Consider the following 24,953-nt stretch of genomic DNA (forward strand, 5'->3'; position numbering starts at 1 on the left):
TGTAGACTATTTATAATTAATTTATATTCTTTAATTCATCCAAAGTTCACATTTATTTATAGGATTCATTTTGCTTCCAACTTTACAATTAAATGCCTTTGAAAATGGTCTATAATTAGATAAAGCATTAATTACACGGTTTTTCAGTTTATTTTTCATAGGCTTTGTATTATTTTTTGAATCTATTATATTTGGTACTGAAATACAAAGTGTTCTACTAAAACTAATAAAAAATAATTGTTCATTTGTGTACTCTTCAAATCCAGGAATTTTTATGTGATTTTCATTATTATTTTTCAAATATTTCATATATGCTCTATGAGCAATTTTTATTCCACCATTATCAGCTATATTTTGATTTACACTAGCTTTTGAAGTAATATTTGCATTTGTTTGATTATTATATTGTTTCAAAAAACAATCATATCGTTCTTTGATATGTGTTCTTGTATAATTACTTGTCATATTTTTATCTATTTTACCTTCATGATCAAAGTTTATACCATAAATATCATAACCATGAATAATTTCATGACCAATAATAAAACCAATAGTTCCATATTTAAGAGAATTTGGATAATTTATATTATAAAATGGTTCATTAAGAAATTTTGGAAAAATTATTATAGAATTTTTTCCATAAAAATGAACAGCATTAATATCAATAGCAGTTGATAGAATATCAGATTGTAAAAAAAAATCAGAACATGAAAATAGTTTTCCATTTTTTTCTTTAGGCATTGAAATTTTACCCACAATTATACTCATAATTATTCTAGTTACACTATAATCATCACTGAAATTTAAATGTTTATAACATTCTTCTGTATTTGATACATTATATAAATAATGTAAAGCTTCTCTTGAAAATTTCATTTTTCTTATTTTTACCATATAATTAATTTTTGTTTTATCATCTAAAATATCATCTTTCTCATAAAGTAATAATAAACCATATTCATCTAATATTTTATCAATCATTTTTTGAATATCATCATATTTTTCTTCATATTCTTTGTTATTTGCTATTTCATTTAGGTAAGCTGAAACAAAAAAATATTGTCCTATGATAAAAGCATAAGTAATGCATACATTTTTTTCATTCTTCTTTAATGAATAACATTTATAAAAAAGTTTTTTAATTTTTTCTAAAGCTTTTGAGTTTTTATATTCTTTTTTTGAAAATATACCTATATAAAAATAAAATAAATAAATATGTTATAAATAAAAATATTTTAATTACTTTTTGTATATTCTATAAATTCTTTATAATTTCCTATAATTGGTCCTATAGCTGTACTATTATTTGGAGCAGGATTATTTTTTATAAAATTTCCACAAGTAAATTCATAAAAATCATCACATGGATCAACACTTTTATCAACATATTCAGATAAACTTTTTGCTGCTTTTTCTATATCATTTTTATTTAAATTTTCATTTTCAATAGGTTTTTCAGAAGACGTTTCAATATAATAAAAATCTGTTGTTGTTTTTGTATCAGGTATTTTAGAAGTTTCTGTGGAAATATTTTCTAATTTATAACCAATATTAATACTATCTTCATTGAATGTTATATTAATTTTTATATTTTTCATAGGAAGGCATCCTTCACATTTTAGTTTAAGTAACAAAAAATAACTAAACAATAGATTTAAAATAAATTTCATATTATTAATTAATTATTTAAAAAGACTTTCACCTTTTATACTCTTTTTACAAAGACAATGATTCACCAAAATACAATTTTTTTATCTTCTATCAAAAATTTTTAAAAATCTTTTTAAAAGAATTGTGGTATAAAATGTTGGAATAAACATTTAGAAATGCACGTTATTTTACATTATTAAAATTTTCTATTGTTATCCATAAAAGATATCAATATAATGTACCACTTTAATTATGAAAATCTTTAAAGAATCTATAAATATCAACTTTTTTAAAACATATATTTTAACAAAATTATTTTAATTTTAATTTCTTATATTAACTTAGAGTACATGAATTATTACTATAAAATATTATAAATAAAATATACCATTAAAAAGAATTTTTTTCTATTAATATTCTTAAATATGGAACTATAATTTTATTTTTTTTCTTGTGTTTTAGTTTAATTAATTTAAACTATAAATTTTGTAGAAAAATTAAAGTATTAAAATGATAAAATTTAAATCAGTAGATATTTTTATAAAGTTACTTTTTTCATCTTTTATATCATTTACTAATTAGAAATATGGTGAATAATAAAAATTTCTTGTCATTTTTAAATAAATTTCACTTTTTCTTATGTTATTCTTTAACAATAGCTTATGTAGTACATTTATATTACCATTGTTTGTTTCAATAAAATATAAATGCTATTTAATTATTATATTTAAAAAAAAATAATATGACTTATAAGTATAAAAAATTAGTAATATATATTATTTTAAATATTAACCATGCTGTTTACATTTAAGTTAACAAAAAAATTACCTTTATAAGTATTTTTTAAAATACTTTTTCTAAATTTATACTTTAAATCTATTCATACTTTTCTGCAACAAAATTTTGTTTATGTTATTTTTTTTTTAATAATCATATTATTTCAATTTATACTTTCTATTAATAATTTATATTTTGAATATTATTAATAAAAGAAAATTAGAAATCATACATAATATAGATATAAATTAATAAAAATTCTAATTTTTATTATATTAAGATTAATATTTTAAAATATAATATCATTATTGTCTTTCTTAAATTATTAAAATGCCCGTTTCAAAAGACTCAACTGTTTTGAAAAATAAAAATTTACATAAACGAAAATCAGCATTAGTTGATGACTTGAAGACATGTGATGATAATGAAAAAAAGCCAAAGGATCCTAACAAAAAAAGTCTTGAAAACTTAAAATCAATGTATAATTCAGTTAGTAAAATGAAACCTTCTCATGGTAGTGGTGTTCCAGGAAAAACAAATAAAATTTCAAATGATATGAATATTAAGTCACAAGGTACCAATAGATCAGAAGCTGTCAAGATAAATGATCAATCTGCTACTAAGCCTAAAAAAAAAGGAATATCAAAAAATGTAAAATGTGTCGTGGTTGATTCTAAAAAAGTTAAGAAAGAATTTCTTAAAAATGAAGATGAAGAATATGAAGGTATAAATGAGGGTACAAAGGATAACTTAGATATTGATTCAAACATTGAACAATTACCTGATATGACAAAAACATATTACATAACAACTGATTCTAAAAAAGATGTTAGAAAAAAATTTTGTGAACAACTATTAGAAATAAAAAATATTAAAAAAGTTGTAGCTAATAAAGAATTTAAAAATCCAAAATATAAACCTATGGATTTACCAGCTACTGCTTTTGCTAAAAATACAAATCTCAATAGATATAGTGATGTAAAATGTATTGGTAAGATTTTTATTTTTTTTATAATATTTTAAAATAATATATATTTTTAAAGATAAAACAAGAGTAAAATTAAATAGAAATATACCTGGATTAAAAGGAAAAAAAACATCTAGAAATTCTTCTAATGAGGATAATAATAAAAGTTCATCTAATGATAATGATTATATACATGCAAATTATGTTAAAGTTCCAAATTCTGATTTTACATATATTTGCTGTCAAGGTCCATTAGAAAATACTTTAGAAGATCATTGGTTAATGTGTTGGCAGGAGAATGTAAAAGTTATTGTTATGTTGTGTGAGGTAATTGAAGATAACGAAGAAAAATGTCATAAATATTGGCCTGATTTAATGACTAAAAAAGCTTATGGAGGAATTATTGTTGTTAATGAAAAAGAAGACACTAACAAATATGTAAATGTAGTAATAAGAACTTTTAGGATTCAATTAGGTGAAAAAAAAAGAACAATAATTCAATATCATATGAGATCATGGCCTGATCGTTTAATACCAACAGGTACACCTATTATATGTTGTATTCAACGTGAAGTTCAACTTGTCAGTGGTCTAAATCCTATTGTAGTTCATTGTAGTGCAGGAATTGGAAGGACAGGAACATTTATGGGTATTCATTATTTAAGTGAAAGATTTAAAGTAAGTCCAGGTGGTAGCACAAATGTAATGGAAGCTTTAAAAGAATTAAGAGAACAACGTCTTCAATCTGTTCAATCAACCATTCAATTTGGTTACCTTCACATATGCCTTTTACAATATTTTTGTGAAGAAAATATTTTTGAACATTCAGATAGTGTTAAAGAATTTATTTCAAAAAGTGTTGATCTTGTACATGAATATGCCTTACGTCTTGCTAAAAAAAATAAAGAAAAAGAAGTCTAAATGAGAAATAAAGAATCTAAGCATTAACTTTTATCTATTTTTGTGTAAACTAATAACTATATAATTAATAATGCGTAAAATCAAACATTAATAATACATAGATGATTAAACAAAATTTCATATTATCAAATATTTTTTATGAATAAAAAGTAATTTACATAAATACTCCTACTTTTAATTATTTCATATCATAGATTTAAATTAAAAAAGGGACTATTTATTATTTACCATGAAAATTTTCTCTTTAAATTTAACAAATAAACATTTTTTTTTACAAATTTCAAAAAAAAATAGTTCATTTTTTAAAAATAAATCTAAAACTGTGGAATAGTTTTTAAAAGAAAGATTTCTAAAGTTTAGCCTCATTTATAAAAGATCACAAAACTTCAAAATATAATAATAAACAGAACTAGAAGAAATTAACAAACATATTAATAATTCCAGTAGTTGAATCTATAGAGATGTAGAAATTTATCACAAAATTATATACTTAAAAATATTGAAAAAAATATATGTATATCTCTAATTAAAAAAAAGTAACTCGTATATTTTAAAACAAAAAATTATTACTATAAATAAACAAATAAAAAAAAAATTTTTACATAATTATTAAAATAAAGTAAATAACAATTTGTAATTGGTGTAATGATAAGGCAGAAATATCATTGATAGCAAGATTGAAATGTTTTGTATAAAAGCAATAAACAAGTATTTCCCCTTTATTCTCTCTCTTTTTTTTTCATATTTAGAAAGATTGAATTCCAGTAGAATAGTTACATCACCTTTAAAATAAACATTTTTTTAATTGTGAAACCTTTAATTTTAACATTTTACTTCAAATTTTTATTTATATCGTTATGTTTTTTTTTCCTCTCTGACTTTCCTTGCTTATTTCTTTTTTTCTTATCACTGTTTTCTACAACTTCATCATCAGAAATAAAGTCTTCCAAATCATTCTTTTTCTTTTTCTTACCGTTTTCATTTTTATTTATGTTTTTTTTCTTATCATCATTAGTTAAAATTTTTAAAGCATCCTTATTCATATTAAGAAATTCATTGCGAAGAATTTTTAACCTACTTTGTTTTTCAATATTCTGTTCTTCTAAAACTTTCAACTGAACCAATTTTTCTTCTTCCAATTTTAATATAACTTCTTTCTGTTTGTTTTTACTCTCTTCTTTATTTTTTTCAGCTTCAAGAATTTTAGGTCTTAATAAATTAGCCTTTTTTAAAAAGTTGTCACAAATTAAAATTTCTTCAGTTATTTGTTCAATATTTAAATATTTCCATTTAATTTTAATTCCATTATCACTATTTAATGATTTGTTAATATTAATGAAATAATTCTTAGCTTTATTGAAATAAGCAATAGCATTATCTATCTCAGTCAAAGAATTATTAGATGATTCCAAAATATTCAAACCAACTTTTGTACAAATTTTTGCTAAATTATATATAGCATATAAATTAAATGGATCAATATTAACAGCTTTATTTACATAATTCATAGCATTAATGTATTCTTTTTTTTTCCAATAATTATAACCTAAAGCTATCAAAGTTTCTGTATCTTCATCTAATCCAAATTTATCAATAGCAGCTTTATATAATTGAATTGAATTAAGGTAATTTTTAAGCATACCATAAACATATGCCAAATTTAACCAAGGTCCTTTATTATTAAGTAAATTTTCACGAACAATAGCAAAACACTCTCTGGCTTTTTCATAATCACCAATAAATGTTAACAAAACACCAATTCCATTACCAGCATAAATATTCATAGGATGGTATCGTAAAACTTTTGAAAACATTTCAAATGCTCTTGAAATATGATCATCATCTTTATTTTTATTTCTATTTGGTTTATAAAGTTGATCTAACCAAATTGTACCAAGACCAAGGTAAGCATAAGCATTCGTTCTTTGATTAGGTAATTTAATAATTGTTTCAAAACTTTTCTGAGCTTCTAAATAATTTTTTCTATTTAAATAAAAATATCCTAATGCTGATAAAGCTAATACATTATTAGGATCATCAGAAAGTATATTTTGATAATAACTAATAGCTTCATTATAGTTTGTACGTTTTTCAGCAATCTTTCCAAGTCTTAAAATTGCTTCTTTGTAATTTGGTTTCCACTTTAACAAAATTTCATATAATTCAATTGCATCATCCATAAATCCTAATTCTTCTTTTGCTCTGGCTAAATTAAATGTCAAAGTTAATTCAAGAGATTCAGCATAAAATTGATTTTTTGATCGTATTTTTTCAATTCTTGCAAAACATTCAGAAAAAGCAGTACTGGCTTGAAGATACATTCCATTCATATATAAATAAACTCCATAATTATTAACCAACTCAATTGGACATAAATCATTTTTTAAATCCTTATATATATTAATTAATCGAGAAGTTTCCTTTAATGAAATACTAATATTTGTCTTTTCCATGAATCTTGAATACTCATTGATTAATAAAGGATCGTCTTGATTTTCACCAACTAACAATTCAGAGAAATACTTTTTAATGGAACACATTCTTGTATAATTTTTTTCTGTATCAACATTTGATGATCTCATATACATCATTATTAAAGCCTTTTTAACTTCTATATTATTTGGAGATAAAGCTAAAAACATTTCAAAATATTCTATTGCTTTTTCAAATTTTCTTTTTTTTGCATATAATTGTCCAAGTCCAAAAAGAGGATTTAAAAAATTAGATCCACAAAGGTCGATAGCAATTGCGTAATGATAAATAGCTAAATCAATTTCACCTTTTTGATGAAGATTTCTACCAAAAAAATAATGACTTCTTCCTTTCATTAATTTAGATTCACTTAATTGTAAAGCAATTTTAGAATATTTCTCACTTTTTTCATATTCTCCTTTTAAAAAAAGAAAATCAGATAATTCTAAAGCTGTAGAAATATTATTTGTATCCAATTTCCATGATTTAATTAATTTAGTTGCACCAGCAGTTGTAGATTTTAAGGTATTATTAGCAAAATCAAGTATGGCTAAAGCTGTCAAAGCATAACTATTATCTTTTTCAAGTTCTAAAACTCTTTCAAAAGCAACTTTAGCTTTTTCAATATATCCTAATTTTAAAAGACAATAACCAATTCCAAGGCGAACATAAGGTGGAGATTTTGGATAAATTTTAAGTGCTTTCTTAAAATATTTAAGAGATTTAAAATATTCTTTTTTATTATACAAAATACAAGCATATCCTATAAGTGCAGGAATATTTCTTTCATTTGTATTAGTAATAAATTTAAATTGTGCCTCAGCATGTTCTAATTTTTGTCCCTCATACAAAAGATAAAATGCTCTTTGAAGAATATGACTTTCGTGATATCTAAAAATTTTATCTCCCTGATCTAAATATTCTAAAGCTTTTGAAAAATGATGGTTTCTTACTAATTTATCAGTTTCTTTCCAACAACACATTATTTCATATGAAACTAAAGCATCATATAACTTTAAAATATGATAGTTTTCATCTATATGACTTTGTCGTATTTCTATAGCTTTAAGAATAATCTTATAAAAGTCAGAAATTTTATTTTGACGATAGTAAGCTAATGCAAATGTCCTCCATACATCAGATTTACAGCATTCTCCTGATAATTCTGATATTACAGTATCTACCTCAGGTAGTTTTGAATTAGAATACATAATAGCTTCCTAAAGTATAGGATAAAATAAATATAGTTTAAGTAAAATTAAGATCAACTTACACCTCCAAAACGTTTAGGAATTGCTAAATTATCCTCATTATCAACAGGAAATTTCATATTTTTTACCGAATAAGACTTGTTATTAGTATAACCAATAAAAAAAATGTTGAAATACCAAAATGATAACCAATGTAATAAATGATACTTTGGTACGAAAAGTATTAATAGGTCTTTATTATTTTATAAAAATAATATTCCATTTGGAATAAAATCTCCCCAAAATTCATTTTGATAAAAAAAGAAAAAACCACGTCTTGTGACGAAATTTCTTTTGTATCAAAAAGTCCAAAGTTACCAAGTTAGTAAAATTTGTTGAAGAATACTTAAAAGAAATCAAAAGATAATTACATAAAAAGAAAATAATCAAATAGAACTTAGATAATACTTAGTAATTACTTATAAAAAAATTAGAAAAATATTAATATACTGATTATTAATTACATTTGATTTGTATAATATTATACAAGTCCAACCCTGATAAAAATCATACGGTATTTTTACTTTGTTTGGAGAAGTTTAAATCTATTTAATCAAGATAAGAAAGGTAGTATTTCAATAATTTATTATTTGACCATTAAATTTAACGAAATTCTGGGTACAATTACAAAAAAGAATTTACTTACAAAAAATTAACTATGTATCCAATGCTAAATTTATCCAAGTTTTAGCTATATTTGAAATATCCCGATAGGCTGAATGATATGGTAAAAGTTGCTCAACTTTAGATATATATTTACAAAGAAAAGTATTTCTATTTCTTTCATTAAAATGAGGATTTATTATTGCACATATTTCTTTTGGATATTCTATAGGAATGAGTAAATGTAGTGGAGGAATACAAATCTAATTAAATAAAAATTAAATTTTTTTTAAAATAACTTACTTTGTCAAAATTAATAATTACACTTATTTCACGACAATGTTCTGAAATTGGAATATTTTCTGGATCAAATTTAAAATTACCAGGACAAGATATGAGATCTTTTGTTATTGCTTCAGACAACACTAAATATTTCTCATTTGCCGTTAAAATAATCAAATGTTCTTTACCATCTTTTCCTGTTATCAGCTTGGTTCTTTCATCTATCATTTTTGTAACCTCATAAAGACGATTTTCTATACTTATTTTGTCAACCTCTACGACTTTTTCTTTTCCTTCAAATGTCTCACCGGAAACTTCTTCTTCTTCAATTTTTTCATTTCTTAAATAATATGGTGTAGGATTGGTATCATTTTCTGGACGAGTGTACTTTATATAATCTGGCTCACTAAAAAAAAAGAATATTACTATTTAGATAACAACAAAAAAAATACCCTAATCTCTCTTTAATAACCTGGAACGGATCATAATGTGGTATTTGAAAATCTTTGTAATTATCACCAGACTTAACAATACTATCAAAAGCATCTATAACAGATTTACACAAATCTTCATCCTTTATCTTAGAATCAGTGACATTAATAAATTTAGTTATTAGCTTTAATGGTGCTTTATCTTCAGAATAAATAATTCTTTCTAACTTCTCAATTTTTTCTTTAGCATCTGTTATCTTTCCATCCATTTGTTGTCTTTCAAGAATTAACTTTATTTTTTGTTCATTTTCTTTTAATTTTTTTATTGCTTTTTCATATTCTGAATTACCATGATCTTTTCTTGTTGTTTCATTATAAAATTGATTGTCTTGTGATGTCATTGGAAATTGAACTGATTCTAGTTGATTAGACATTTCTCGAACATTTTTTGTTCCATCATCTAAATTTGTACCATAAGGAGGACAGGCTATAGATTGTTGATAGTCATTCAAGTTATTTTGAAGATTTTTAGCCATACTTAATTTACGTTTCTCTTCCTCTGACAAATTATCTAATATTTCACGTTTAATTTCTAAAATTGGACGTCCTTGTATATCTGTTCGCTTTTGATTACCATAATATATTGTAGGTGGTAATGGGTACTGATGACTCATCTGTCTAAAATGATTCATTTTTAAAAATATTTTTAGAAACATACTCATATCTCTGATTACCAATTCTTTGTCCATGTAGATGTTGAAAATGTTGTGCCATTACTTTTCCATCAAATGATCTTTCTTGTTGTTGGAAAGCAATATGTCTATTAGGATCTAAATGTAAATTTTGTCCACCAGGAAAATTTCTATCATTCATTCCAGGAACAAAATTTGTTCCACGAAATTGAGAAGCTTGGAATTGTTGATCATCTTTTACTGGAAATTGATGGCCAATTGAACGATCATGAAATCTTGGAATCTGCTGTTGAAAGACATTGCTTTGTGGTTGGTAAGCATTATTTGGAGGTAAATTTTGTGACTGAGGTAAATGTTGACCACCATACTGAGGGCCAACATTATACTGGTGAAAATGATGTTGTTGTTGTTGTTGTTGTTGTGCTGAAAACTGATGATTTGGTGGATATTGATGAGGGTAGTATTGTTGAGGAAGACCATGAACAGGTGGTGGTACATTTTGACGTAAAAAATTTTGCCCATCGTTAGAACCTTGCCCACTTACTTGACGTGGCATTTGCCCTTGAGGATTTGGTGGATTCATAATTTATTTTAATTTGAAAGCAAAGTATACGATATTTACATAAAATTAAAAAAAAAAGATTTAAATATTAAGTTATTGTCTTCTTTTTTACTATTTATTTAGAATTTTCCAGTAGTTAATGAATTCCTGCAATATTAATATCTTGAAATTATCTATAATTAAAATTCGTTACTGTGTGATTTTTTAAAATAATTCATAATATTGGAATTGTTAAAGATAGAAATAATATTTTTTTCGGAATAAAAAATTTTTATACATGTTTTAATTATATAAAATTCTACTATGAAAGTTACACTTTAAAGAGAAATCTTATATAAATTTAGAAGCTGCTAAATCCTCTTATATACTATCTTTACAAACTAATTATATTATTATAATATGAAAAAAAATTTTAAGAAGTTTAAAATAATCAAATTGATAAAATACCAACTACATATTATACTTTTAGAAAAATTAATAAAAGTAAACTTTTTTTTATAATTAAAAGTATAAAAAAAATTGAAAAAAAAATATATTGTATAAACTTTTTTATCAAAGTATTTATGTATTAAAAAGATAAAAAAAAAAAAAGTGGTGTTTGACATTTTAAAGTTCTACAATAATACAAGAAGTAAAGTTTAGATAATTTAAATTGGTATGTATAATGTAACATTAATAAAAGTGCATTAATTTATTATAATTAGAAACAAAAATTAGTTAAAATTAACTAAACTGGTTAATACATTATAAAACATTCACTTAGAAGAAATATTATACTAAAAATAATTTTTAGTATCACCAAAAAGAAAAATTAATAAATAAAATAAAAAATTTTTAAAGTTTATGAAAAGAACTAATTTTCTAGAAATATAACTGTTTTTTAACTAATTATATTTTTATATAAAAATCACTACTATAATAATTCTAATTATTTGATAATGAACTTCAATTCCAAAAAAAATAATATAACAAAAGTATTATGAAACAACTTTTTTTTTAAAAATAATTTGGTAAAACGATGAAAAAAAAAGTTTGTAGTAAAAATAGAAAAAGTACCATGATTATAGTCACAAATAAAAAAAAAAGGTTTAAAATTAATGATTTTTATACGTCATCACATATCGATGTTTCATAAATGACTAACTTATGCTATATATTTTTTACTGTAATTCTATTATGATGTATTTTTAAATTTAAAAAAGTTTTTACTATTGGTATGGTAGAGGTTTATTATCTTATTTGTTATCAGTATTTTTTTTTCTTTTTTATTCCAATTAATTTAAAGCTTAAAAGATAGATAGATTATAGATAAAAGTTAGTGTTTTTTAAACAAATTAATGAAAAAGTAATTATTCTAACAAGTTTTATTTTTGTACCTTTTTTACTATTACAATTATTATGAAATAAGTAACATCTAGTAATATTTAATGTTATTTCTAATCACCTAACTTAATTAAACTAAAATAATGTCCATTCATTTTTTTTTGCATTTTCAATACTTGGTTTTATTAGTTTTTGATATATTTCATCTCCAAAATGTTTTACTGGATCAAAAGATTGGTATATCATTGTATCCCAGATACCTGTATATAAAGCTGCCTTTGATAACATTACAACAGCTTCATAAAGTTCAAGTTGTATTGCTTTTTCAATTTTATCTATCCATTTACATCCTTCAATTTCAGCTAAGTAAATAGAAAGTTTATGACAAAGTGATGTAACTTTATATTTCACTGAAATTTTTGCAATCCTTGTAAAAGAATTTCCTATAGAACGAGTTGGTGAATATATATAATAAAGCATTTCTTTGAAATCCTCACAAGATGGTTCATCAATCTTTAATACAACAATGTCTTGTTCATTTATCTTATCCTTCAACATTTCTCGAATGATAGTAGAATTTTGTGAAATAAAATTTTTATATAAAAAAAGACAAGATCCATCATTAAATTCAAGTTTTAAATCTCCATACTTAAAATCAGGTAGTTCTTCTATAGTTTTATAAATTATTTCAATATTTAGATGCAAATTTCTACTAAAAATCAAATTTTGACAAAATTCCATCAAGAATGGTTCACATCCTGTTCCAACAAGACACATACATGTATGATCTTTATAGATACTTCCATCACTATTGAATGATCTAACTTTAATTAAAATTTTATTAACAATTTCATAATTTGATATTTTTGATGATCCTGTTAAAATCATTCCATCATTACCATTATCACATTTTTGATATTTTATTGTAAAAATAAAATCAAGTGTGTCAAATGATATGGAGTCTCCTAACATCTTGGCACAATTTTCTGTTAGTATAAGATCACCATCTTTAATTTTTATTTCTACTCCTGGTAGAAGATGTGTCTCAAGGTATAGATCATCTACATTATCACTTAATGTATTAGTAGTATGGATTTCTGACGTAATCATTTCTTTTTAAATTTTTTTTTTAAACCAACAATACAAAAGAAAATAATTTTTTTTTGATTTTTTTCTATATTTATATATAAATTCCATCTCAATATTCACATTTTGTGATATCAATGAGAAATATATTCTGTTTAAAACTATATACATATTTTTTTAAGGTGATCTACCTTGTTCCAATTTCCCTTATCAAACTTTAAACCATATCTTTTAATATATAATTGTAAACTTTTTCTGTAAAAAAAAATTTTTTTTTATAAATATTGTTTATTTATAAAAAGTGTGATAAATATGATAACGATACAAAAGTTTTTTAAATCTTAGAAAAATATATCTATATTGTCATTTTTAAATTTATGTATTTTTGATTTCTTGTGATTTATTAATGAATAACAAAAATTGCCTTATCCAAAAAAAAAATATTTATTTTATCGGAATTTTATATCATAAATTTACTTTTTTAGTTTTTATCAATTCATTATTATTTATAGTATTATTTTAACATTATGGATCTTAATAACATTTTGTGTTATAATTGTGCTGGAGCATACACTTTAGAAAACAAATTTTTTGTTTTTTTAACTTGTGGTGAAGTTTTCTGTTATAATTGTTGTAAAATAGGTATATATTTTTTATCGTTTAAATATTTTTCAGATAAAAATAATGTTCCATCAGATTTAAATTCCTGTCCTAAATGTAGAAAAGCTAATATAAAAGTTGTAGATTTAAATAAAAAAGTTTCTGGTGAATTTAGTAATATTTTTTCTGATTCTAAAAAAATTTTTAATTCAATACATATGGAACTTACTGAGAATGCAAAGTTTAGAGAAGTACAGTTAGAAGTCATTACAAAAGCTGTAAAATTAAAGGTTTGTTTTATTTAGTATGTAATAAAATATAATGTTTTTAGAAAGAAAAATTTCTTAAAATGAATAAAATGGCTGGGGATGCTGATAAGGAACTTAAAAAATTAAAATCTCAAGCAAAATTTATTAACAATAAAGAAAAAGAAATGAAACAAGAGTTAGAAAATTTATATGGAAAATACAAAGAATTAAAAGATAAGATATATATGTAGAATTGTGATTATATTTTATTATAATATAAGTAAAAAGTTATTAACACTTATTTTAATATACCCAGTTTTGATAGAACCATTTTTTCATTGAATACAATTATAATAGATAAATTTTTGTTAATATTTCAAATAAAAATTTTATTCAAGAGATTTTGGTTCTGATAGAAAAAATTTAAATAAAGTTAATAACTTTCTTTAAAATAAAGATTCTAACAATCTAATTGTACAGAAAGATAGAAAAAAATTTGGACCACATGATATTAGAAAGTCACAAATAAATCTTAAGTTTGAGAGAAGATATGAAGATTTCAAAAATTTAATGTATCCAATAAATGTTTCCTACTTCAATAATAAAAAAATCAAATTTTATTTTTAAAAATCTAAATAATTTTAGAAAATAATAATATTAAAACTTTAATTTAAAACTCATTTTAAGAAATAATACATTAATCATTTCTAAAAAAAAAATTCTCCATAGACAAAAATTTTGAAGCATCTAAATTTGGAAAGAAATACAATAAAATAAATTTATATTTGTAATATAAAAGTTGTTTATTACAATATTGTAAATTATAATTCAATAAATTGTTCTTATCATATACTTTTTGAATGATACAATATGCCTGTACATTATTATTTCAAATATTCAAAAGACAAAACTTAAAAAAAATATTTAATCAAATAAATTTTTTCATGTTTTATTATATATATATATATATTTACTTTGTCAGGCATTAAAAAATTTAGCATTTTCTATTTTTATTCAATATTTAAAGATGCAATTAAATATTTGGGGTATTCCTCTAACAATATTGTCCTATCTTTTTAAGTACATTTATAAATTTACTATGTAATTATTATTGTTTAGTTTTTAGATAGATCTATTAAATATAAAATGATATAAAAGTTACAAAATAAGAAAGATAGTTTATTATATAATTAAAATGAAATCTTTAATCATCCTTATTCCTATTGCAATTGTTTTTTTATTTGTTAATCAAGGATTTTCTAAAACTACAGAGACAAGCAAAATTGTTTGGAAACGAGTAAATCCAAGAAATAGTACTCTTATGACATTAGGAAAAGAAGCTGTTGCAAAATACGAGAAAGAAAAAAATGAACAACTTAAATTTATAAACAATATTGAAGCTAGACAAAGTAGCGAGAATGGTAATCATCACTTGCTCAAGATTAAAACATACTTTAAAAAATGTAAACCAAATGTTTCATGCCAAAAAATGCTTTATGCTAATGTTTCTGGTGATCCAAATAATAAATCACAATTACAAATAGATGTTAGTAGTGAAAATATTGTAGACAAAATCATACGAGGAAATTAAAGACAATTTTAAAAAAATATACTTTAATTGTAAATCATATGCTTCATAGATTTTTCGCCTACTAAATTAAATTTATCTCATAAATGTTCAAAAAAATAAACAAATAATTAAAATTTTTAAAAATAATTTTTTGTACAATCCAATTTAAGCTATAAAAACAACAGATATATTCACACTGTTTATTAAAACTCCTTTCAAATCTTTTCTATCTACATATGTGTACATCTACAATTCTATTTTGATCTTTTTAAGAAAAAGTCTAAAGTTCAATTAAACAGAAATAATTTTCTTCTAATAAGATAAAAAGTATAAACTCCTTATTTCTTATTTTGTTAAAAAAACTAATTTTTATTTATGTTAAAATATTTCAAAAAAATTATAAAATTATAAAATTTTATGTGTTTTGTTGTAAGAACTTTGATCAATATTATTGAAATACATCTACATTTTCAAAATAAAAGTTCAATAAATTGTAAAATTAAATCAGTTTTATATTTTAACTTTATGTAGATTAAAAAAATGGGCAAACTAATAATTTTTGGTGAGATAGTAACTATTGAAAATGCTAAAACATTGTTGAATCAAATTTTATTAGAAGAAGGAATTCAACAAGCTATATATACATATAAAGATGTTATTAGAAAAAAGAAAAAGTAAGTTATATTTTTCATCACTTTTATTAATTTGTTTGCAGAAAAATTTGTTCAACTCTTAAAGTTACTTTACTTTCTAATGGTAAGAAGTACTTGTCTAAACATACTTCTATTTCAAAAGAATCAGGATCAATTGCGTGTGCTTATAAAATTCTTCAACAAATAGCTAATGATGATAAGTATATTGATTACATAAAAGAAAATACATCTGAAACAAAAAATGAAAAAAATATGATAAAAGAACGGATGATTAAGGTTCCTGATGATTTTGAATTGTATGAAGATATTAAAGCTTTTTACAATTTTATAAATGTTACAGTTCCAGATCTTGAAGATAATTGTAAAAAACCAATAACAATTAATTTTCCATCAACATTAAATTTTAATAATAATATAGAAAACATTTGTACTGATAATAATAATAATAATATCATTTCTAATGTATGGTTTCCTCCAATAAGTAAATATAATTGTTGGTTGAATTGTCCTTTGACACAAAAACATAAATGGTGGAATAAAGAAATAGAGGAAATATCTCAAATATTATTTAATATTGAAACTAAAAAAAAAGAAAATATTAAAATGAAACAAATCCGTCAAAAGTTACCAGTCTATATAAAAAGAACTACAATAATAGAAGCATCTGAATGTTGTCAGGTTTTGTTAATTAAATCAAGTACAGGATCTGGTAAAAGTACACAAATTCCTCAGATTTTTCTTGAACATTATATTTCAACATATCGTGGTGGTGAATTTAATTGTATTATAACTCAACCACGTAGATTGTCAGCAATAAGTTTAGCAAAAAGAGTTGCAGAAGAGAGAGGTGAAACTTTAGGGAAATCTGTTGGGTATTGTGTTCGATTTGACAAAGTTGATCCACAACCTTTTGGTTCAATACTCTTTGGAACTATTGGTTCAATTCTTAGAAAATTTTCATCAGGTTTTAGAGGTATATCTCATATAATTGTTGATGAAGTTCATGAAAGATCTCTTGAGACTGACTTTTTGTTGATAATTATTAAAAAAATTATACAAAAATATAAAAAATTACGAATTATTTTGATGTCTGCTACTATTGACACTGAACAATTTGAAAAATTTTTTGATGGTATAAAAATTATTGAGATTCCAGTAAATTTATATGAAGTAAAAGAGTTATATCTTGATGAATTTATTCAATATTATAAATATATTCCTCCATATGTAGATATATCTAACGTTTTTTATAAAAATTCAAATATATGGAATTCTAATAACTCTTTTCATGACAATACTGTATCTCCAGTAGCAAAATATATTGCAAATAAAATTGAAATGAGTGAAGAATTTCCATATGATATTATTGTTATGATGATAAAAGAAAGTGTTAAAACTATTCTTGAGACTGATGATTATGGATCAATTTTAGTTTTTGTTCCTGGATGGAATGAAATTATTAAATGTATAGATATACTTAAAAATAGTAAAGAAAGTAATATGTATTGGTGTCTTCCATTGCATTCAAACTTAACTACAAATGAACAAAATCTTGTTTTTCAAACACCTCCAGATGGGCAAATTAAAGTTATCATATCTACAAATATTGCAGAAAGTTCAATTACTATTGATGATGTTTTATATGTAATTGATTCATGTAAGCAAAAAATACAAACACAATGTCAAAATATTAGCACTCTATTTTTTAATGTAGAATGGACGTCAAAAAATTCAATGGAACAACGTAAAGGACGTGCTGGAAGGATTAGACCAGGATATTGTTATCGTCTTCTTACAAAAAAATTTTGGAATTCTTTGCAACAACAAAATGATCCTGAAATTAAAACTCGTTCACTTCAGTCAACAATATTAAATATCAAAGCATTTGGACTTGGAAATTCAAAAGAATTTCTTTCTTCTGGTATAGAAAAAATAGATGATGCAAATATTATTGAATCTGAAAACTATTTAAAACAACTTTCTGCTTTAGATAAGAATTCTTGTTTAACTTATATTGGTAAAGTTATGCAACGCCTTCCTTTTGAACCAGATACAGCAAAATGTATAATTATGGCAACTTTATTTAATGTAATTGATTCAATTTCAATAATATCAGCAATTCGTGGATCCTACAATTCATTATATACAAATTCCTGTAAACCAAAAATGGTATCTAATTTTATTTTAAAATTTTGTGGAAATTTTATGAGTGATCATTTATTAGCGTCAATGATATTTAAAAAAGTTATTAATTCAAAGGATGAAGCTGATAATAACATAAACATATATGAATACATTAAATTAACAACTATAAATAATATTGAAAAAGTAAGAAGTCAACTTTCAAGTATTCTTGAACAATATTTCATAGAATATTCTTTTACTGATTATAGAACAATGAAAAATGAAATTTCTTGTCCATCCATACATGTAATTATGTCAATTCTTGTCAGCACACTCTATCCAAATATTGCCTATCAAAATGAGAAATATACATTTGAAAGTATGGATAAATGTAAATTAAGAAATGATAAGTTTTCTATCTTATCATTGAATATAAATAATTTTAATAAAATATCTCCATTTATTTTATACAGTCAAAAAATAATAAACAAAAGTTCTACAATGAAAGAATGTTCTTCTATCTCTCCACTTCATATTTTGTTGTTTGGATCATCAAAAGTCACCTATAACGGTGGAAGAAATATAATGTTAGATGATTATTACTTATTTGATATTAATCCTAAATTTGCTCATATGGTTCTTTATCTTAAAATTATCATCAATGATTTATTAAATTCTTATTGTGTTAAAAAAAAATTAAATGAAAAAGAAAAGGCTGTCAAGAATTTTGTAAGAAATTTAATTGAAAGAATAACGACAATGGCATACAACACAAATGATAGATATTTTGAGAAAGTTATTTTAAAAAATCCAACTAAAGTTAATTTTAAAAAAATTGGTGGAGCAACCAATTGGTGCTAAATTATATAATTATTTTTTATTTTATTAATAAAATTAGCAAATTTATCATCAAGTTTTTTTAGTTTTAGGAGTTTATTTTTATAGAAAAGTATTAAACTTATTAATTGTAATAAAATATTGAACACTCATTGATTAGTACTTTTTGTAATATAATTAATTATAATTTTTTCAAGAACATTAGTTTTTAAACTAAACTATGCATTATGATTTCTCTTATTGTTGTATATTAAATAAAACAAATATTCTCTATTGTAAAATGAATTTTAACATGAATCCTCAAAAATATAGTATGATAAACTATATACTACACTAATGACGTTTCAATGTAAAAAAATATCTTCATAATTAAAAAGTTTTAGTAATTTAGTTTTATTACTATTGTAAAAACAAAATATAACAAACAAAGTTAAAAAAAAAAATCTAAATGATAAGATAGAAAAGGTTAGCATAACATTAGAATATAAAATAACTTAGAAAGAACAACTTTTACAACGCCTTGAAACTTTTGATATACTTGAATTTACTTTTTGCTCAACTGATCTTTCCCTAATGTATTTTTTTTTAATTTTATAACACTTTAATAAGAAGTCTTGTTCAACCTCACGTAAAGCGGCCCACTTTTCAAATGGAACTTTCGAATAAACGAAAGATTTTAAAAAGTTTCTACTTTGATCAACGTTAAAATGGGGAAAAACATTTGTCATTGAATGACCATCTATCAATTTTTTTAGCAACATTGGTTTCATTAATATTTTTCGAATAAATTCCAACATAAATAAACCACAATCATATCCATTTTGTTGAAGGTATGGATTCTTTATTTTAGCAAATCTTATTCTATTTGCATCAAATAACCATTTATCATTGAGTAACTTTTTATTTAAAATATTATAACAAGCTTCAATATATTTTTTAAAAACTTTATAACAAAATTTTTTACCATAATTTTGATCACAGTGTAGAGAATCGTAGACAAGAATAGTAGAATAAATATCATCTACTTCCATAATATCATTATCTGTTTGAGTTTCTGTTATTAAACAATTTTCGGGTTCGTAAATAACTCCTGTTATCCAATGATCTTCAATATGTATAGGAATGATAAGAATATTAAAATCAAAAATTGAAAGACATTCAGAAGAAAAACGATACACTTTTTCACCAGCAATTCTTTGAACATTTTCATTCAATGGTTTCAAAAACTTTCTTTCATAATCAGGATCATTAGATGAGATAAAAGTAACTCCTCGAGTCAATCTTGTATATAAATAAGTATCGTAAATTTTAACACGTGGAAAATGTTTTTCTAGAGGATTACAAATTATATCACCCATACGTTTTCTCCACTCATTCAAGTAAGTATCAATGATATCACAATGAAGCCATTCTTTCTCAAATGTTGATTTAAATGACTCAACATTTACATCATATTTTCCATTCGTTTCCACGTTTTTTGATTCAAAAATTTTTCCTTTTATATCATTCGTCAAAGTTTTATAATTTTTTGAAGTTACATGGTTATCTTCTTTTAAAAATTCCTCAGAAACCCTTTTTTTTGATAATAAATAATTATTCAAAATTATTTCTGATTCTTCAATTGAATAAGCATCTTTTATAATAAAAATATAATTTGATCCATAATTCTTATTAGATGTACAACTGATAGCTTTTAATTTAAATGGTACAATACAATCTTGAAATACGGAAAAATTAATAATTTCAAGGTGTAATTGTGATGAAGTTCTAGTTTTTATACTAACCTTTTTTATACTATTTTCACAAAATTTATACAACCTTTTCTTGATTATTGAAATTGAATTTTGATCACAGTTTTCAATTGGTATCGGAAATGTTAAAACTATACTTTTGCAGGAACTGTCAAATAACTTGACATCTTCAGATGAAATCATATAAAAAACAGTTTTAAAAATATTTCTTGGTTGAAATTTTATAACTAAAGCTGCACCTTTATTTTCACTATTGTCAAGAAACTTAAGAAATAAAATAAAATTATTATAAATAAATCTTACCTGAATTTCAGTTATTTGATGATTTAATAAATGCCTTACAATAATTGATTCTAGCTTCAATGACATAGCAGAAAATAGAATTTTATCATCAAATAATAAAACTTCTGAGAATAAATTAATTTCTGCACCATTAGCAAAAATTTTTTTTATATTTATTACATCATAATCCAAATATTTCTCATTAGTATTAATAAGTTTTGTTATTTTTTTTTTTGTATTATAATCTTTTGGTTGTCTTTCTCTTCTACAACCTATCATTTCCCTTATTATTATCAAAAAAATATAAACAGTAATAGAAAATAAATAAAAAAGTTAATAAAAAAACAATGTATTAAAGTAATTTTTTATAATTACAAAACACCAACGTCTATTCCTGTCACGATCGTTTTAAATGTATCTGTCTTAAAGCTGTTTTTTTAGATTAAGTACTAATTACAGTTAAAATATTGTATTAGTATTAAACCATATTTGTATATTTGTGCAATCTGGTATTATTAAAAATCTTTAATTGTATGAAACTAAGAAAAAAAAAATTTTTTCCAAAAAATATAACATAATAAAATGGATTATTCTTATTTCGGCATAAAATATACATTAATTGTAGTTTGTGTACCTTTATTTGAATGCATATTTCTTCACTATATGCTATATAACTTTTATACATACAAATATTGGTTATATTTTTTGTGTTAATTTTCATTGGTTATCAGAATGTTTTTTCATTTAATAATAATAAAAATTTCATTTTCTTGATTTATCCTTTCTTTATGTAGAAATGTACAATTTTTTATAATTAATTTTCATTGTTTTTTCATTTCATAATTTTTAAAGATGATTCCAGATAAACAGAAGTACAAAAATATTTAAAAGTCATTACAGAATGAATACAATATTATATAAATTTTTTGTTGGTAGATAATTACATGTGTCTTTTAATGTCTAATTTAAAAAATTATAAGATAATGGATTTATATGATTATCCAATAATGTTAAATAAAGTAGCCATTGTATATATTAAAAAATAAAGATTAAAGAATATAAAATAAAGTACAAAAGAATGTCAAACTAAACTATGCATAAGATCTTTGATATCAAAGTATCTTAAAAATAGATTTTTATTAGATATATTTTTAGAATTTTGTCTCTCATGTTAAATAAAAAAAATTAAGGACTACAATGTCTTATACTTTTTGATAATTTTTATATTGGTATTTTTTTTTCTTTGATATGCTATAATATGAAAAGTATTTTTTGCCTCATAATAATTAAATATTTTATAACTTTAGTTTTAAAATTTGTAAATTTATTAGTAAAATTGTTCGTGAAATAATTCAAATTTTTAAAAAGAATAAAATGTAGTATTTTTTGAATAACATAATTATTGAGAAATCATTTTTTGATTCAAAATTTTTTTAGGAGTATATGAAACATTATATCATAATAAATCATTTACTTATACATAGGTTATTAAAATAAATGTTAGCAATATAACTTTTACAATTTACAGTAAATATATATTGCCGTAAAGATAAAGGCAAAATGAAATTACTATAACATTCGTTTGTGAAATCTACAAAATTTATACTTGACATTAATTTGAAATATCTTTATGACTACTAATATGTATAGACAGATAATGAACAAAAAATCAAAGTTAATATTAAGTTTTAAAATTAGTTTTTTAAAATATTTCTTGAACATGTGAAATTCATTTTATGTATCATTTGTTAACGCATTTTTAAAACTTTTTACTTTTTTTATCAAAATATTATCAATGTTAACTTTTACTTAATAATTGTATTTTAAAACCGAAATTTTTAAAATATTTTACTTGACATAAAAATTAATTTTTTTTTAACTTTAATCTTTATTCTAATACGTGATTTTTTTTATTTTAGCAGAAATATATCACAGGATAACTAAGTTTATCTTTAGACTAATTATTATAATTTTAATCATGGAAAAGTTAATTAATGAAATGGAAATATTAACTTGCAAAGTAAGATATTTTTTTTTAAAATAATTTCTAATCTTTTTAGGATTTAATTTTACGAAGATTTAGTATATTTGATGTAAATGTTTGTCAAAGTAAACTTACACATATACGTCCTAGTAATAATAAGAAAACATTTTGTTCATTATTATTTCATGAACCTGATAAAATTGATTTTGAAAAAAAAGTTATATTAGAACATGGAATTAGTGAAGGTTATTGTACTAGATTTGGTAACAAAAAACTTTTTTCATGTTTAAACGTGACAAATCCATTAAAATCAGATGATTATATTTGTTTAAAAATTAATGAAAAATTAGAAATGAAGAAACTTTATTTTCATACAAGGATGATGAAAATATCTGATTGGATTTTTGTCAGGCAGAATGTTTTTAAGAATCCAATTGTTTCTTTTAACTTTGTATTATCATTGAAATCGATTAATTTACTTCTTGGATCACAAGAAAAGTATCCTAAACATTTTTTGATACTTCGATGTTTGAAAATTGTTAAAAACAACGATAAACGTTTCTTTGAAGATTGTTATCCACCTTCTTTAAAACTTCATATCAATGGAGAAAATTTTACAGAGTTACTACCACGCAAAGTTTATCATAACGGTGATAACAAAGAATATCATTTACCAATACCAACAATATTAAACGAAGGATTATCAAAACTTCCAGGTATATATTCAGGTAATGAATTTATCAAAGTTGATTTATCATATTACAATAAAGAAAAAAGGAATGATATTTATATTTTTGGAATTTTTATGTCAACTGAAAAAAGTACCAAAGAAATGTATCATGAATTGATAAAAACAAAGAAGGTTACTGTACAAAAATTTGAAAAAGATCTACAAAATATTATGTCACCATCAGAAGATATTACTTTAAATAGTATTGTTGTTTCACTTAATTCTTCAATTACTTCTAGAAGAATAAAAGTTCCTTTTCGTGGAAGAAACTGCAATCATATCATTCCAGATGATCTTGAAGATTATATTAAAGTCAATTTTAATACTGAAAATTGGATATGTAAAATTTGTAAACATCCTTGCACACCAGATGATATTATGATTGATGAGTATGTTTTTTATCCTTTCTATTATTATATTTCTTTCAGATTTTATGAAGATATTCTTAATAAATATCCTAAAGTAAATCAAATTGAATTTTGTGGAGAATCAACATATAAATTATTTAATAACAATAGATTGTTAATTTCTAGTGACTCAATAAGTTCTGAAAATAAGAATTTAAACAGTACAAAAAATGTTTCATGTGGAAGAAATACTTTAAAAAGAAAAGTAGATGGAAGTATACAAGGTTTTACAAATGAAAATGGAAAAAGAGCCAAACATTTTGATAAAAATCATATTAGTGAATCTGTTGAAGGTTATATAAAATCTAATGATGTACCTCTTTTAAATTCTACTACATCTGTTAATCAAAATTCAGTCCTTAAAAAATTAGACAATAAACATAAGATCATGAAATCAGTTGTTACAGAACCTGTTTCTGGAGTAAATACAATGCCCATTCTAAAAAACAAAATGCCAAAAGCCGTTTTTAAGGATAATGGTACTCAAACGGCAAATAATTGTTGTTTACATCAATTTGATACGTGTACTAGAAATGATAAAAGGTCTTTTGATATCCTTAATGAACATATCAAATGTAATTGCCCAGTTTTCGGCGAACTTTTACAGGGAATCTTTGATAGAAATAAACTTATGGCAAACAATAACTTAAGACAGGGAGAATTTGTTCCTATTAAACCAGATTACATAAGTAACAATTTATGGGAATTTCTTAACAATACTACTCTTGCATCATTGTTTTTTGAGCAATAA

General features: G+C 22.5%; 10 protein-coding genes across 10 annotated transcripts; 5 read left to right on the forward strand and 5 right to left on the reverse strand.

Annotated features, from left to right (window-relative positions):
• Positions 1–30: 30 nt before the first annotated feature.
• SRAE_1000043200 (Phosphate-regulating neutral endopeptidase) lies at positions 31–1,670 on the reverse strand (the record flags this gene model as incomplete). Its single annotated transcript, XM_024647265.1, has 2 exons — positions 31–1,190; positions 1,244–1,670. 2 exons carry the CDS (start codon positions 1,668–1,670, stop codon positions 31–33), a joined length of 1,587 nt encoding a protein of 528 aa, XP_024501360.1.
• Positions 1,671–2,757: 1,087 nt separating this feature from the next.
• On the forward strand, positions 2,758–4,315 carry SRAE_1000043300 (Protein-tyrosine phosphatase, receptor/non-receptor type domain and Protein-tyrosine/Dual specificity phosphatase domain and Protein-tyrosine phosphatase, catalytic domain-containing protein; the record flags this gene model as incomplete). The annotated part of the gene is made up of 2 exons (XM_024647266.1): positions 2,758–3,418; positions 3,471–4,315. 2 exons carry the CDS (start codon positions 2,758–2,760, stop codon positions 4,313–4,315), a joined length of 1,506 nt encoding a protein of 501 aa, XP_024501361.1.
• Positions 4,316–5,145: 830 nt separating this feature from the next.
• Positions 5,146–8,117, reverse strand: SRAE_1000043400 (RNA polymerase-associated protein Ctr9 homolog; the record flags this gene model as incomplete). The annotated part of the gene is made up of 3 exons (XM_024647267.1): positions 5,146–7,695; positions 7,741–8,007; positions 8,061–8,117. The coding sequence occupies 3 exons, from the start codon at positions 8,115–8,117 to the stop codon at positions 5,146–5,148; spliced, it is 2,874 nt and encodes a 957-aa protein (XP_024501362.1).
• Positions 8,118–8,693: 576 nt separating this feature from the next.
• On the reverse strand, positions 8,694–10,628 carry SRAE_1000043500 (Hypothetical protein; the record flags this gene model as incomplete). Its single annotated transcript, XM_024647268.1, has 6 exons — positions 8,694–8,903; positions 8,944–8,984; positions 9,024–9,065; positions 9,111–9,328; positions 9,375–10,031; positions 10,072–10,628. The coding sequence occupies 6 exons, from the start codon at positions 10,626–10,628 to the stop codon at positions 8,694–8,696; spliced, it is 1,725 nt and encodes a 574-aa protein (XP_024501363.1).
• A 1,437-nt stretch (positions 10,629–12,065) lies between these two features.
• Positions 12,066–13,040, reverse strand: SRAE_1000043600 (BTB/POZ-like domain and BTB/POZ fold domain and BTB/POZ domain-containing protein; the record flags this gene model as incomplete). The annotated part of the gene is made up of 1 exon (XM_024647269.1): positions 12,066–13,040. One exon carries the CDS (start codon positions 13,038–13,040, stop codon positions 12,066–12,068), a length of 975 nt encoding a protein of 324 aa, XP_024501364.1.
• Positions 13,041–13,543: 503 nt separating this feature from the next.
• On the forward strand, positions 13,544–14,115 carry SRAE_1000043700 (Zinc finger, RING-type domain and Zinc finger, RING/FYVE/PHD-type domain-containing protein; the record flags this gene model as incomplete). The annotated part of the gene is made up of 3 exons (XM_024647270.1): positions 13,544–13,649; positions 13,692–13,906; positions 13,948–14,115. 3 exons carry the CDS (start codon positions 13,544–13,546, stop codon positions 14,113–14,115), a joined length of 489 nt encoding a protein of 162 aa, XP_024501365.1.
• A 944-nt stretch (positions 14,116–15,059) lies between these two features.
• On the forward strand, positions 15,060–15,455 carry SRAE_1000043800 (Hypothetical protein; the record flags this gene model as incomplete). Its single annotated transcript, XM_024647271.1, has 1 exon — positions 15,060–15,455. One exon carries the CDS (start codon positions 15,060–15,062, stop codon positions 15,453–15,455), a length of 396 nt encoding a protein of 131 aa, XP_024501366.1.
• A 519-nt stretch (positions 15,456–15,974) lies between these two features.
• On the forward strand, positions 15,975–19,072 carry SRAE_1000043900 (Helicase, C-terminal domain and Helicase-associated domain and DNA/RNA helicase, DEAD/DEAH box type, N-terminal domain and Domain of unknown function DUF1605 domain and Helicase, superfamily 1/2, ATP-binding domain and P-loop containing nucleoside triphosphate hydrolase domain-containing protein; the record flags this gene model as incomplete). The annotated part of the gene is made up of 3 exons (XM_024647272.1): positions 15,975–16,108; positions 16,150–17,702; positions 17,802–19,072. The coding sequence occupies 3 exons, from the start codon at positions 15,975–15,977 to the stop codon at positions 19,070–19,072; spliced, it is 2,958 nt and encodes a 985-aa protein (XP_024501367.1).
• Positions 19,073–19,542: 470 nt separating this feature from the next.
• On the reverse strand, positions 19,543–21,360 carry SRAE_1000044000 (Peptidase C48, SUMO/Sentrin/Ubl1 family-containing protein; the record flags this gene model as incomplete). The annotated part of the gene is made up of 5 exons (XM_024647273.1): positions 19,543–19,970; positions 20,013–20,765; positions 20,833–20,842; positions 20,965–21,063; positions 21,103–21,360. 5 exons carry the CDS (start codon positions 21,358–21,360, stop codon positions 19,543–19,545), a joined length of 1,548 nt encoding a protein of 515 aa, XP_024501368.1.
• A 1,699-nt stretch (positions 21,361–23,059) lies between these two features.
• Positions 23,060–24,953, forward strand: SRAE_1000044100 (Zinc finger, MIZ-type domain-containing protein; the record flags this gene model as incomplete). Its single annotated transcript, XM_024647275.1, has 4 exons — positions 23,060–23,101; positions 23,142–23,793; positions 23,836–24,184; positions 24,224–24,953. 4 exons carry the CDS (start codon positions 23,060–23,062, stop codon positions 24,951–24,953), a joined length of 1,773 nt encoding a protein of 590 aa, XP_024501369.1.

This window comes from Strongyloides ratti (assembly GCF_001040885.1).
Source record: "Strongyloides ratti genome assembly S_ratti_ED321, chromosome : 1".
NCBI classification, from domain to species: Eukaryota; Metazoa; Nematoda; class Chromadorea; order Rhabditida; family Strongyloididae; genus Strongyloides; species Strongyloides ratti.